At 44.1% G+C, this 15,946-nt stretch overlaps 1 protein-coding gene across 4 annotated transcripts in view; it reads left to right on the top strand.

Annotated features, from left to right (window-relative positions):
• uba6 (ubiquitin like modifier activating enzyme 6) overlaps positions 1-10,649 on the top strand; it is a 180,739-nt gene extending 170,090 nt beyond the window's left edge. For all 4 annotated transcript variants that reach the window (XM_070886180.1, XM_070886172.1, XM_070886154.1 and 1 more), the window contains 4 exons: positions 95-222; positions 3,814-3,901; positions 9,019-9,113; positions 10,333-10,649. In XM_070886180.1, coding sequence (XP_070742281.1) covers positions 95-222; positions 3,814-3,901; positions 9,019-9,113; positions 10,333-10,468 — 447 coding nt within the window. In that variant the 3' untranslated portion in view covers positions 10,469-10,649. The remainder of the gene's footprint in view (positions 1-94; positions 223-3,813; positions 3,902-9,018; positions 9,114-10,332) is intronic.
• Positions 10,650-15,946: the final 5,297 nt, after the last annotated feature.

Raw genomic sequence — 15,946 nt, 5'->3', positions numbered from 1 at the left:
GCCATTTCTTGGGGTGAAAGCAGTGTTGTAATTCAATCCCAATACACTGATAGCATGTACGCATTCAATTTCAAGGATTCTCTTTTCTCTCTAGGTTGCTCTAGAGTTAATCAAGATCGTTGGCGGTCTTCTCTTCAAAGAATACAGAAATTGTTTCTTTAACCTGGCTATTCCTGTTATAGTATTTACTGAACCAGCTGCAGTAAAGAAATCACAAATAAGGTAAAGGAAACTAAAGCCTGATGTAGACAGAATCATTGTGTTAGGAATTTATCTTTTCAATATGCCATACAAAGTGCTAAAACACCAAACTTTTTACTATCTTCAAAAACAGATGCTTGTGGTGTAATATTCACAGGCAGAGAGAGACTCCATCTGCTGAGTGAACGAGGGAGCTAAAAGTTATTCCTTAAAGAGACTTACATCTGTTTGGTGATTTTGCGCAATACAGGTTAAAATGGAATAAATATCGATGAGTGATAGCGTGGGTGCAATGAAGCATCTTAGTATACTGTATGCCTGATTAATTCCAGCTGGACACTGGGGAGCTGTACTCTTGTAACTTGCTGTTTTTAATCAACCTCAGAGAACTTGGCCAAAGCTAGTAATCAACAACAGCAACTTGCATTTATATAGCGCCTTTAATGTAGTAAACACATCTCAAGGTACAAGAGGTTGGTATGACTATCTGGAGTACAAGATGATCCTATCTGCGCATGTGATATTCAACTGTATCTGGTCAGCTCCATCAAATCTACACACACCAGCTGGTGCAAAAATGCTATCATCTTACGAAATAACAAGGCCACATCCTAGGCTAACAAGGTTTTGAACCTTCAGTTATATGAAGGATAGATATAGTCTGGGCAATGTCTGGTGTGCAGTTTTGCTTAGCTGGTTTCAGTCATTTAGTCTGTGGGTGCAGTATCAACCCCCAAATAATGTTGAGCTAACGAGCACATTGTGCATTTTACATCATGGGACATTCCTGGGTAGTCAAGATTGCCGAGTCTGTGGGGGTAAAATTTAACTTCACTGGGGTGCAAATCGGACGGCAGTGAACCGGCTTCTCGTTTTATACCCCGCCCAATTTTCCTTTCTATTAATTTCACCCCCCCCCCTCTGTGTGTGACACCTACCACTAGTCCTTCACCATCTGTACCATATGATATAGCTGGAATAGCCTGAGAATAGTCACTTTAAAGGACATATTCTGGGGTGTGGTTGCAAACATGGAGAATTATTTTCTACCCTTAAGAGAATTAACTTTGCATTAAAATAGTGCAGGTACTGAAATTTGGATCCCGGCAGTGTTATATGGAATTTTTTTTGTTTTAATTGAAGAAAATTCTGTTACTCTTTTCCTGTATAATTTGTTTTAAATTATTGAAAAAATTAATTGTTCAAACAGGGCAGACATTTTGGCCCTCCTTCCTCAAGTAATGATCCCCCAGACACCAAAATATTAAAGACAAATGATCATTGCTAAGATACAGTTGGTCGAGCTGGAGCATCCTCCTCACTTTTCCCCATTAAGAGTAGTTATTAAATTCCTCGGGGTCGACACACTGGCTTATGTTAAGCCTTTTTAAGATAACATATATACAGCATGCCCTAGTGGTTCTGATACTAGGCTAGCAACCCAGATGTTGAGACTTTTAACCCCACTGTGGCAAGGTGTGAAACTGAATTCAATAAATCTGGTAATTTGTGGCCTTTGTGAAAACCCAAGTAATTCACTCATGTCCTTCAGCCAACTGATTACAGTTTTGTACCGTGTGCTTGATTCCTAACAGTGATTATGTGCACGAACATTTTTGTGTCCTTCTGCGCATGCATGCCATGGACTCTGCCACTTTTTAATGCATGCGGGGGGGAGAGAGAGTGAGATTGGGGCAGAGAGACATAGGGGGAATGAGGGGGCAGAGAGAGAGAGAGAATAGAAGGGCAGAGAGAGAGGGAACTCTGGGAGGGGGTAAGGTAACGAGCACTGAGAGCACCGTGGGAATGAGGAAGAACGTGATCCAGGTATAAAGTGGTGGGGGGGGTTTGACAGCGGAAACGTGATCCAGATGATAAAACTGATCATGTTCTTCCAACCAACCCCTTTTACACCCGCACCTCGTTCTCCCTCTCCTCCCCCTATACCTAGTGGTTTTCTTGGAAAGCTCGGTGCCTGCGTGGCAAGTGACGTCATTGGACTCGATGAAATCCGTAAGTCATGACACTGTCACTATTCAACCAATAAACCTGTTAACAATTGGTGACCCACACACACTGCCCCATTTTCAGGAACTTGTTGGGGTGGAGAAGCTCATGAATCCGTGGGAGGGGGCGGGTGGGGGGAACTTCGTCAGGGGGAGATGGTCAGGAACCCAAGGGGGGGATGGTGAGGGAAGAAGGTCTGGAACTCAGGCAAGGGGAGAAGGACAGGAACTCAGTTGGGTGGGGGGGGAAGTTCAGGAACTTGGGCCGGGTGGGGGGAAGGTCAGGTATAATGCCTTTACTTCATGGGTTCTTTGCTTAAGAATTCATAGCAACACATTGCTATTAAGAACTAATTGGTTTATTAGCAAAAGGTTTAACAATCACGCTACATATTACCAGTTCATCCACCAGGCTCTCAACCACCTGCCTCTTCGTGGATTCCCCCTGAAGCCAACTGGCTGGGGTTTTATTGAGTCTTGTGAACATCATGTGACTGGCTAAGCCACTCCCAGCTCAACAAACCTGTGAGCAGTCAGGCACTTGGGTGGGTGGAGAATGCCAGAAACTTCATTGGGGAGAAGGTCAGAAACTTGGGCTCGGGGGGGGGGGGGCGGGGCGGGTGAAGGGAAGGTCGGGCACTTGGGCGGTGGGGGATGGGGCAAGAACTTGTTTGGGGCGGTGGGAGAAGATCTCAACCCATGAGAGTGAGCCCCGTCTGTTCCAAGTGAGCTCTGTTCTGTCTGGAGTAGGCATTCAGAATGGCATGAATTACACTTTGCAAAGTCACTAATTACGTAGGCAAAGTGGTTCTCATTACATATTCCAGAGAAACTGCTGGGTGTGTCTTATCCTCCAAGGGGACCAATCAGCAATCAGGTCTTGTGATCAAACGGACCCAATCAGAGCTTTAGGTGTTACAAATAAACACGTCCTTATTCCAGGATGCAGCTTCCATTATCAAACTGCAGGAGCAAAACCCAGTGTCTAGACATATGCTCCGAGGTGTTTTTTTTCCCAAAAAGCTGAGAAGTACAACAATTTACATTTCTATAACATTCCTCACATTAAGGAAAACATCTCTAAGCCATTTACAGGGTAGAGGGGGAGAAAAGCACAGTGGACTATAAGCATGGAAGAAAAGAGGGGGAAGATTTGTGAGGAGGTAAGAGCATGGTTGAAGATTTTGAGCAGATTTTTGAAAGGGAGGGTGAAGGTGGGACAGCACAGGATGGAATAGTGGCTCAATGCCACAAGTAGAGCAGAGAGTTGGTTAACCCACCATTGGAGGAGTAGTGTGTGCATGTAAGGAGATGCAGTATGCTGTGCTGCTAAAAACCCAGAGCTTGTTCGAGATGCTAGTAGAAGTAGCTCCGTGATCTCACAAGGGCGACACAATTCACAAACTTCTAGCTCTAATATATCACCAAACCAAACTGATCTGTCTGCTTCCATCATCTCAACATACCAGGTGTTCCTTCAAATGTTTCAGAGAAAGAATGACTATCGCTGTAAGCAAATGGACTGGAGCTAATTCATCGTTGACCATTCTCAATACAGCTGGTTTAATAATATTATCCTGAAAACTATCTTTTTCTTTTGAAATAGGAATGAGATATCATTTACTATCTGGGATAGATGGACCATTTATGGAAGGGAAGATTTCACGCTGTTAAATTTCATAAATGCTGTAAAAGTAAGAAACTTAATTATTTAAATGGTTTGTAATTTGTCATTCAATGTCAGTGAATTTAAAAATTATCAAGTTGCTAGCAGAGTTTAAAGACGTGGTTATACCATCACTTGTATGATGTGAAGCACTTTCTAATTCAGAGCAATGCAAAAGTGATGCTGTAGCTCCACAATCTGATTCTGATCTGCCTCCAGTAAGCAGCTGGACAAGACCATATTGGGAGGTGCATCCCGCACCAATTGGGCTTGAAGCCACTCGCATCTGTTGAACTCTGTCATGGCAGTTGCCAAGCATGATCTTGACATTTGTGAAATACTCTCTGCAGCCACTGGTCTCAGACCAATAACACGGTACAACAACAAGCTAAATAGGTCACAGGAGATTTTCTTAGGAATAATAGTGGGAGAAATTGCAAATTGTTCCGTTTGGGGGTGGAACCTTGGTGAGGCAGGACTTCCTGCACTCTGCACAGAACTCTCGCCCCGGCAGCGAAATTGGGGTTACTGCCCCCCAGAGGAAGTGGTGCGCAATATCGGATGCTCCACTTCCTCGGAGGCAGAATGCACGCAAATGTTGCAGCGCTACGACGCTGATGTGAGTACAGGCACTCCCCTTCCGTTAAAGAGGAGGGCATGCTACAAGCTCTGCAGTGGGGGACTCCACTAGGCCACCAGGAATGCGGGTGCTGTGGCCACAGCCCGGCATAGAAGTGGAGTGCCATCGTGACATGGACCCCGCGAACAAAATATCGGAAGACCACCAGTAAGACGGCCAAAAGGACAAAATGGCGCCACGCATTCCCCATTAAATTTTGCCCCACGAGCAGGGTGTTGCCCGGTTTGCAACTCGCGAGGCTGGTGCTGACGTCGCCCGTGACGGCCTCATGGGCAGCTGCCCAATTCTCGCCGTGGGGCGAAAACAAGGCACTGAGCACGGCGATGGCATCATCGCTGGTGGCACTGTGACCCAGGGCGCTACCCCGGCGGGAGCAGGCGCTACTGGTTTTTATTCCTCCGCTAACTCCTGCACAATTTTGCGGGAGCCGGTATCATCCACGCTCCGGGCGAGAAATCATTTGCGCTCCATTAGTACCTCCGGATGTTAACGGGAATCACAAACCATGCAAATTTCTCCCCCATAGAATCTACAGCACTGGAGGCCATTCGGCCCATTGTGCCCATGTATTCCAGATCATAATAACTCACTGTGTAAAACAAATTCTCCTCAACTCGCCTCTGGTTCTTAATCCAGTTACCTTAACCTGTGTCCTCTGGTTACCGACCCTTCTGCCAGTGGAAACTGTTTCTCCTTATTTACTCTATTAAAACATCTCATAAATTTGAACACCACTATCAAATCTTCCCTTAACCTTCTCTGCTCTAAAGAGAACAATCCCAGCTTCTCTAGTTTCCCCACATAACTGAAGTCCCACATCCCCTAGTAAATCTCCTCTGCACCCGCTTCAAGGCCTTGACATCCTCCCCAAAGTATGGTGCCCAGGATTCGACACAATACTCCAGCTGAGGCTGAACCAGTGATTATAAAGGTTTTCCATAGCTTGCAGCACTTTGTTCTTGCTGTCCTATTTTTTTTCTTCTGTTGTGTAGAAAACATGAGGTGGCAAAAATTATTAAAACATTGTGGAAAACTTTGATGTCGATGAGTAGAAAGGATCTAATCGATTCCTCGAGATTGTGCCAGGTTTTGCTCCCAATCAGAGATAACTACTCTATTCCCACTTCCCCGCTCTTTTCCCATACTGTTTGATATTTTTCTTTGTGTTTATCTATTTCCTCTTAACGACTCACCCAATTTCAATAGACACTGGCATACAGTGGAGATGGGAAGAGGCGACTTTATAGCTGAGGGGAGTAGGGTATGAGGTCTGAATTGTGTAGACTTTCCTGCTACTGCTATAATGAGCCCAAAGCTTAGGGAGAGCATAATCTAATTACCCTTTGTGTGTATGTCGAGGGGGGCAGGGGTGAGAACTTGGAGCGGCTCGCACTGGAAGCTCCAGCTCTTTACACTCCCGGCCAGAAAGTAGGATAGTCCTAGCTGGACAAGCAGCAAAGCTTACAAACATTTCCAAGTGGCAAACCGCTTGGTATTAGCTGGTTAAACTTTGGCAGTGCCCCTGTGTTCATTTGTGGCTTATTGAGCCTTGTCTCTGCCAGCCAGCACTTGTATTTTGTTTCTCTGTGGTGAGAGTGTACATTCCATAATGGGCAAACAGAAATCTTACACAAACTGAAGTGAAAACAATAATAACTGGAATACACTCAAGGTCTGTCAGCATATGAGATGGGAAGAGATTGGTTAATAGAGACCCTTCACTCGAACTGCGTAAGGCAGGCAAGAAAACCCCTTTATACGATAGGCCAAAACTGAGAGAGAAGACTTAACAGCTTAAAAAAAAAGGAAGACTTGCATTTATATAGCATCATTCACAACCGCCGGACATTCCAAAATGCATTATAGCCAATAAACTACCTTTGAAGTGTAGTCACTGTTGTAATGTAGAAACTGGTTTGATGAGAATGATCAAGAGATCCAAGAGCTAATAGATCGCAAGCGCAGGGCATTTTCTGAGCCTTAAACAACAACCCAACTCGGGAGCAGCAAGGCAGCATTACAGACGGTTCAAGGCTGAGGTCCAACAAAAAATCCTAAAGAACAGGTGATGGACGGAGAAAGCACAGGTGGTACAACAGCCGGCCGACGGTCATGATGTGTGAAGATTCTTCATCGCAGTCAAGGTCTCCTACGGTCCAAACACCCAAGGCCCCACCCCACTGCTGGCCAAGAACGGGGAAACACTCAGTAAGGACACCGTGGCAGTCAGGGCGCGCTGGAAGGAGCACTTCGAAGATCTCCTCAATCGAGACTCTGCCTTTGACTCGAGTGTTCTCGACTCCATCCCGCAGCATGCTACCCATCACCACCTAATAAAACCCCAGCACTGCACAAGGTAGAAAAAGCCAAAAGACAGCTTAAGAACAAGGCTACAGGAACAGATGGAATCCCTGCTGAGACATTGAAGTATAGCAGAGAGGCACTGCTGGTGCGAATACATGACCTCATCTCTCTCATCTCTCTCATCTGGAGGGAGGAGAGCATGCCGGGAGATCTGAGAGATGCAGTGATCGTGACCATCTTTAAAAAAGGGGACAAGTCTGCCTGCGGCAACTACAGAGGAATTTCCCTGCTATCAGCCACTGGAAAAGTTGTCGCTAGAATTCTCCTCAACCGTCTTCTCCCCGTGGCTGAGGAGCTCCTTCTGGAGTCACAGTGCTGATTTCGTCCCCTACGGGGCACAACGGACATGAATTTTGCAGCGTGATAGCTGCAGGGAATAGCACCAGCCCTTATACGTGACCTTCTTCGACCTTACAAAGGCCTTTGACACTGTCAATCGCGAGGGTCTATGGAGCGTCCTCCGTTTCGGATGCCCTCAAAAGTTCGTCACCATCCTCCGCCTGCTCCACAACGACATGCAGGCTGTGATCCTTCCCAACGGATCTACTACAGACCCAATCCATGTTCGGACTGGGGTCAAACAGGGCTGCATCATCACCCCAACCCTCTTCTCAATCTTCCTCGCTGCCATGCTCCACCTCACAGTCAACAAGCTCCCCGCTGGAGTGGAACTAAACTACAGAACCGTGGGAACCTGTTCAACCTTCACCGTCTCCAGACCAGGTCCAAGACCATCCCAACCTCTGTTATCAAGCTACAGTACACGGACGACATCTGTGTCCGCGCACATACAGAGGCTGAACTCCAGGACATAGTCGAAGTATTTACTGAGGCGTACGAAAGCATGGGCCTTACGCTAAACATCCGCAAGACAAAGGTCCTCCACCAACTTGTCCTCGCAGCACAGCACTGCCCCCCAGTCATCAAGATCCACGGCGCGGCTCTGGACAACATGGACCATTTCCCATACCTCGGGAGCCTCTTATCAATAAGAGCAGACATTGACAATGCGATTCAACACTGCCTCCAGTGTGCCAGTGCAGCCTTCGGCCACCTGAGAAAAAGAGTGTTTGAAGACCAGGCCCTCAGACCTGCCACCAAGCTCATGGTCTACAGGGCTGTAGTAATACCTGCCCTTCTGTTTGGCTCAGAGACATGGACCATGTACAGTAGACACCTCAAGTCACTGGAGAAATACCACCAACAATGTCTCCGCAAGAACCTACAAATCCCCTGGGAGGACAGACGCACCAACATTAGCGTCCTCGATCAGGCCAACATCCCCAGCATCAAAGCACTGACCACACTTGATCAGCTCCGCTGGGTAGGCCACATTGTTCGCATGCCAGACACAAGACTCCCAAAGCAAGCACTCTACTCAGAAATCTTTCACGGCAAACGAGCCAAAGGTGGGCAGAGGAAACGTTACAGGGACACCCTCCCTGAAAAAGTGCAACATCCCCACTGACACCTGGGAGTCCCTGGCCAAAGATCGCCCTAAGTGGAGGAAGTGCATCCGGGAGGGCGCTGAGCATCTCGAGTCTCATCGCCGAGAGCATGCAGAAATCAAGCGCAGGCAGCGGAAAGAGCGTGTGGCAAACGCTGCCCACCCTTTCCCTCAACGACTATCTGTCCCACCTGTGACGGGGACTGTGGCTCTCGCATTGGACTCATTTTAAGAGTGGAAACAAGTCTTCCTCGATTCCGAGGGACTGCCTATGATGAATGTAAAAATTGTGGCAACCAATTTGTGCACAGCAAGCTCCCACAAACAACAATGAAATAAATCATCTGTTTTAGGTTTTACTTGTCAGGCCACCAGGAAGGACTGTCGTGCTCTTCGAAAAGTGTCTTGGGATCTTTTATGTCCACCTTTTATGAGGGCAGACGGGGCCTCAGTTTATCGTCTCTCGCTCCGTACTGCACTGAAGTGTCAGCCTAAATTATGTGCTCACATCTCTAAGTTGAACTTGAACCCACAATCTTCTGACTCAGAAGCGAGAGTGCTATTACTGAGCCATAGCTAACACCTAATCCAAACAGTTAACCCTTGGTACAGTGGAGGCAGCAACGGTTTTAATAGATTACAGATTTCAGACACTTGCTTACAGTGTAATGGTGACTGCTTTCTTTCATTGCAGGAAACATACAGCATTGAGCCCACGATGGTGGTTCATGGAGTGAAGATGTTGTATGTACCAGTCATGCCAGGACACGTCAAGCGATTGAAGTTAACGTAAGTAAATCCCAAATAGCAAGGGAGTGTTGACTAGTAAAATAATTGATAGCTGTTGAATGGGTGCTGCAGTATATTGGACACTAGGCTATCATGGGTCGAACTAGCCTTGGCACGGATCGAACTAGGCTTGGCACAGGTCGTGCTAGGCTTGCCACGGGTGATGGGATGAAATTTTCCTTCACCTTATGGTCATAAGCGCTCTCACCAGCATTTCACACCAGTACCTAGTGGGCATTCACCCACAACACAAAGCAGTTCCTCAAATCAACACAAATGAACAATCTCACTTAGAAAAGGTGCAAGAATGGCTGGTGTGAGAAATGAATACGATCAGAATGGCGTAGCTGGGCTGTCTTTCTGATTTTGGAGTTAGGGGACAATGTTAGGGTGTAATAGAGGGGAATTTAGCCAATCTGGTTATACCTGATCTGGTCAGCTTTATCTATTCCACATGGACTAAGTTCATGATGTTTATAGTTGTAAACAGGTGGAAAATCACTCTTTCCTTCATCTTTCTTCTCAACACAGTTGTGATAGTAAAATAAAGAGGGCAATTTGATTCCGTGCAACAATGGATTTGACTGTGCAATCTCTGGCTCTGAGAGATGAACGAAAAGTGGAGACTGATAGTGACAGTTCACTATAAGCTAGTACTTATGCTTACTGCAAATTCAGTTTCATCTCCATTTAGACACGTCAGGCCTGTCATGGAGAAGGAGGGTTGGTAGTTGCTTCTTGAGAATTTCCACTCGAACATAATGTCCTGGGGTTTTCCACTTCTGCACTCAGCAAGCTATGATCTTCTGCCCATTCACTTTATTGATGGGTTGGCAAGTGCAAAAGTGGAAAACCTCAACCAGTGAGCTTTAACAACTACACCAGTCCAGTACTGAAGGAGTGCTGCAGTGTTGGAGGTACCATCCGTCGGATGAGAGTTAAACCGAGGCCCCATCAGCCTTCTCAGATAGATGTAAAAGATCCCACTTTACTATTCAAAGAATAGCAGAGGTGTTCTCCCAGTGTCCTGACCAATCTTTATTTCTCAGTCAATATCTATACAGACTACAGGATGCACTTGTGGAACACTTTGATAATCCAGCTACCGAGGACCACTTTTATTACTGGCTGAGTGAGGGAAGGGATGGGTGGGATCCAATCCTTTATTAAACTTAGCCATTCAAAGTTTTACATTCATATACATATTTTTCCACTGCAGAATGCAGAAGTTAGTGAAACCAACATCAGACAAGAAGTATGTCGACTTGACAGTCTCATTTGCACCTGAATTCGATGGAGATGAAGACCTGCCAGGTCCTCCAGTGAGATACTATTTCAGACCTGAAGAGAACTGAGCCCATGCTTGCTGTGTGGATGCTTCAGCCCTTTGTACCAACTTCCACAGAAATGGAGAACCACTCACTTAATTTGCTAAATTGTTCTGCTTTATTGTGATGTAAATGCCTCTCGAATCTCCTGCATATATCTCCCTATGCAGGCTGCCTTAATAGCGGTAATAAAATCGGTGTTTTCAAATGATCGTCCGCATATTGTGTTCTGATGCAGTCAAGACAGTCCAGTTCCATGAGCATGATGCATACCGTCTTTCTGTATAGACTCTCCTTTCATTGCTTTAATGTAAGTGCTTTGCTAGCTGCCGTTTCAAAATGAACAAGGTTCCATGTTGTCCTGCACCAAAGATGTATAGCAAGTGTAAGAGACAGAGGTTCAGCATATCTACCATGCTCTGCTTTAGGAAAAGGCTGTGGCTCCATAGCTGAAAGACTCCATCTTGCTCAAGCATTTCCATGAAAGAAATCTCCCATCTTGTAGTCTTTGAACCTTTAGTGTAACAATGTAAAACATTTAAAAAAACCCAGTGATTTCAACCCTACGTCTGTAAAATATCGAGCCATGGATTTTGCAGATTTTAAAAAGTCAAAGTTATTGATGTGCACTGAAAATTCATGTTTAAGAATTTTTTTTTCCCCATTTATGTGCTTGGTTTTGGATGTTGTTTTGGCCTTGCTAACAACCTTTTTCAACTACTACATGCCATGATTTTTATACAAGTCCCTGTTAACCTAAGTCTTGGACTGATGAAACTTAAAATAAAACTAATTGCTCTCATAACTTCTGCGATTTCATTCAGATCACAGACTTTTGATTTTTTTTTTAAATCTGCAAAAGATTGTGGGAGGAGTGTTTCTATAGGTCAGTTTAACTGTAATTTAGCGTGGTGATTGTTGAAATCTGATTTTCTGATATTTACAAACCACACTGAGTTTCACTGTTAGTCGCTGTAATGTCACATTGAGGAGATCAGCACTATTTGTACATCTTTGATATTTGCAATTTTTTTTGTTCTTTGTAAATAATGCGGCAATCTAAATTGCAGATTTTAGCTTCACTTATTTTTTTAAACTTTTTGTTTAAAATATAGTTATAGTATTGTGATTATGTTTAGGAGCACTGATTTGGAGAGCTACAGTACGAGCCTACCACAAGCACATAAAAGTCCCCCTTTTGGTTGTAAGGAGCTTTGGGACGTCCTGAGGTTGTGAAAGGCACTATGTGAATGCAAATCTGTTTCTTTCTTCAGTGTTTTCATCGTAGCGCAGTGGTAGCCCTTTCGCCTCTGAGCCAGAAGGTTGCTGAGACCCACTCCACAGATCTGAGCACAAAATCTAGGCTGACACTCCAGTGCAGTACTAGGTAAGTACTGCACTGTTGGCGGTGCCGTCTTTCAGATGAGGCGTTAAACCAAGATTTTCATCTGCTCCCTCAGGTGGATGTGAAACATCCCATGGCACTATTTCAAAGAAGAGCAGGGTAGTTTTCCCTGATATCCTGGTCAATATTTATCCCACAGCTAACACCACCTTAAACAGATTACCCGGTCATTATATTATCGCTGTTTGTGGGAGCTTGCTGTGAGCAAATTTGTTGCCGCGTTTCCTACATTACAACAGTGACAACACTTCAAAAGCACTTTGTAATGCGCTTTGGGACGACATGGGTTTGCGAAAGGCGCTAAATAAACACAAGTTCTTTCTTTCCTTATCTTTTTACCTGTTTGCCAACCTTGGATTCAAGAAGTATTGGGGTAGATTTTTAACATGCCACCCCTGTGTAAAATTGACATTGCGGTGTGGCTACCTGTTATGGAAACAGTCCAAATTTCTATTGAAATTAAATCCATGGACATGCAAATCAGGCGGTTACTGTAACAAGCCGGCCGATCCGCAATGGCAATCTTGTGCCTTGGCGACAAGTTGAAATTCTATCTCAAAATTTTGTAATCCAGTTGTCCATGGTAACCCTGGTGAGATGCATACATTTTAAACCTGGTTTTAAATTTGTTTTCTATACTGCAAAGCATGTAGGAGCGTAAATTCCTTTCACTTCACATACCAAATCAGGTTGCTTAAGGAGTGTTCTACCTAGATTTTCACTTGGGTGAAACCAAACACTGTGAACTGGAAACGTTATCTAATGAGGAAATAAAATAACTTTCAACAGGTTAATCTTGTAACATTTGTCTTTATTTTAGTTTTGTAGTAACATACCTACACGTCATTGTGGCACCAAATGTACCCTGCTTGCTTGGTCACTACAGAAGGGTTTTTTATTAATGCAGAAAGAGCCAAAACCCAAATCATAATTAAATGACACCAAGATTGGGTTTTTATAGAGAGTTACATTTGTTGTAGTGGGTTGAGGTAATTCCATGGGCCCGAATTTAATCAAAGCCAAATTCCGCCCATTTACCGTTGAAAAGACCGCTAAGATCCTGACGGTACTTTGGGCAGACGTTTGGTGAAAAAATAAGGGGAATACACCCGGCGGAAAAAATGAGCATTACACGCCAATTCTGGGCAGTAGAGGGCGGTAGGTCGGATTCTAGGCAGCAAATGCAATCCTTGGCAAAATAACGCCGAAGCTAGAGTCGGGGGCCCAGGGAGGGAGGAAATGCAAAAAAAAATGTTCAACAAATAAAAAACAAAACATGACAAAACCTTCAGAGGACCCTTTCAAACAAAATCACTGCAAAAGAATTAAAGAAAAACATCTCACTAGCCCTTTTTTGCAGGTCTTCATACCTACCGTCCAGGTAAGATCTGCTTCCATGCAGCGTTTTTTTTCTCCTGTAGGAGAGGAAGAGTGTCTGATGAATCTCGGGCAGGAGGACTTTTTTCGGCGTTGCCGCCAGCAGTCCTTTCAAACCGCTGGCATGAGAACCTCACCAATCTCGCATGGAGGGGAGAATGCCAAAAAAACGGGAAGACCTCCGAGAAAACTCGGCAGCAGCCAGCGGTCGGTTGATCAAATTCGGGCCCCATGAATTTTATAATTACTTCCTGTGGATGCGACTTTTCTAGACAATTGAATGAACCAGACAGTAACAAAAGTATGTTTTTTTTGTCCTGCACAAAATAGGGAGCATAGATGCAGAAATTTGTTTGAAATGACTTGAGTTAAGAAAGTAGTGCTTTTCCCTACTAAATTACAAGTTGGAGGCCAGAACTCAGCTGTCTTTGAAAACACAGGGTTTTTGAATAGTTAGCAAATCTGAATTTTTGAGATGGAGATGTATGGCCTGAGAGACAGCTTTTTAGTAAATTACATCCAAAAGCTTTTTAAATCATGTCTATTCGTGTCCTTGCACCCAAAAGAATTAGCTTATTTTTTTAAAGTCTCCTCGAAGGCCTGCAAACGACACAATTAGTGGAAACACCCAATGGTGATTAATTCATCCTGGGTGTGTGACCAGTTTTTGTGCCGGTTACGCTGATTTCGAGCAAATTGCGGCAAGAAAATCAGCGCAACCTAGTGAAAGCACATGTAGGTAAAGAGCTTCCTGCATTTTCACACATACATACGTCTGGGAGTAGAGTTTTCACTAGGTTGCGCTGACTTTCTTGGCGCAATTTGCTCGAAATCGGCGTTACCAGCACAAAATTTTTAAGCACAGATTATGTTCAGTGCAAATTGAGCTTCCACGAACCTTTGCGCTAATTTAAAAAACATCACGTTAGAAGCCAGTCCTGCCCGTAAAACTGGCCTCGCACCCAGGATGAATTAATCAATCACCATTGCGAGTTTCCACCAATTGTGCTCGTTTGCAGACCTTCAAGGAGGCTTTAAAAAATAAGTTTTTTGGGCGCAAGGACACGAATATGCATGATTTAACAGCTTTTGAATGTAATTTACTAAAAAACTGACTACCCCAATATAACTGGCAAATGAATCTGTATATATTTTTTGTTATATTCAGTAATTTAAAATAAGATTACTCAGTGGATTAACACTGATTAAAAATGCTTATTTTTTTGTGATATACACATTTTCAGCTGTATTAATCAAATAGTTTTAAATTACGTTTTTACAACGCTGCCTGGTTGCACTGGTTCATGGCAGATTTTGCATTCGCCGATATGTAAATGAGTTTGAACAGAAACTTGGGAGAAAGAAACATCTTTCAAAGTGGGTGCAATTTTGGGCACAGTTTGCGCCTGGATCGCCGATTGTGTGGATTGTGATGGAGAACAAGTGACGATTGTTTCTTTGACCTAATGCCAGGAGGATGTCAGAGGAACTTCAAAATATCATGGAAGGCTCAGCCATAGCCACAGAGAACTGGTGATAGAAGTGGAAGATGTATTGGAACTGTAGTTAGAAGGGGAATGTTTAAAAGTGCATGAACTAAGTTGAGAGACAATTTTCTGGAGGTTGGTTCGAGAAAATTGGCATGAGTAAGTGTTCAGGATCCCAACTCGTGAAGGTTGAGTGAACCAATCATTTTGCAACTTCATGAATGTTGGCAAACCAACGAATGGGTAGGATTCCAATCAACTGGTGGACAGTCACCAAACCATTGGTCAGTTGGCACCCCGTAATCCAGGGATGATTCAAAGGAGATCAAATGTTACAGGTGCAATAAAGTGGGACGTAAAGGAAACAATTGTTGATCGAAACTGGAGTCTGGGGCACAATCCGGGTGATCAAGTGGTGCTGTGAAATACAAAGTTGTCATGAGCTGTGTGCTGTACACTGAATTCAGAGTTTTGTGTAACATGCAGCTGATCACAATGAACAAGTGGCTTGCATGATTCGGGGTATAATATGATGCACGTATCCCTGCGTCTTGAATATTTCAAGAGAGAAGGAGTGCCTGTATCCATGGTATTTGCAACATCTGAAATTGGCATTTGGACATCAGACAATAGGCAGGAATATTGGCTCGCCCATGTACGTTAATTATATCAGGAAGTTATGAAAACTCCAAATGTCTTGCATGTTACTGGATTGTGTTTGAGATAACTTTTAAAGATGTTTTAACCTTTTGGACCACTTCAATCTTTGGTTTTTGAAATATTTGCTGTAATTTTCAGCTTTTGTGTAATTAGTTTACTTCTAAATAAATGTATTAGTTTTAGCCCAAATTGGCAGTGTGCTGGGCACATGCTCTCTCGTGCATTATACAATAACAAGGTGTAATTGTTGGTTTCTGAGGCACATTATCGACTTTTCAACAATACATAAAGGCACAAATTAGGAGATCCAGCCTACTTATAGAAAGTGCTTTTTGACTGAACAAACAAGTAATACATGGATAAATTGGGTGGTGGAGAGGGTTAGAAACTGGCCTTTCACCTCTGGGACCTAGGTTCAAATCCAGCTCTAGCTAACAAGTTGAATATCTCTTGTCAGCCACTGGTACGGGAAATAGGTTTGAGGCAGTCTCGAGCCAGTATTTGCCCCTAATTTGACACCGATTGCCAATGTCACTCAAAGAGGGCTAGGATGATTAATGTCGGAGATGGAAGCGA

This window comes from Pristiophorus japonicus, chromosome 1 (assembly GCF_044704955.1).
Source record: "Pristiophorus japonicus isolate sPriJap1 chromosome 1, sPriJap1.hap1, whole genome shotgun sequence".
Classification (NCBI taxonomy): domain Eukaryota; kingdom Metazoa; phylum Chordata; class Chondrichthyes; family Pristiophoridae; genus Pristiophorus; species Pristiophorus japonicus.
This window is presented reverse-complemented; position numbering and strand designations above follow the sequence as displayed.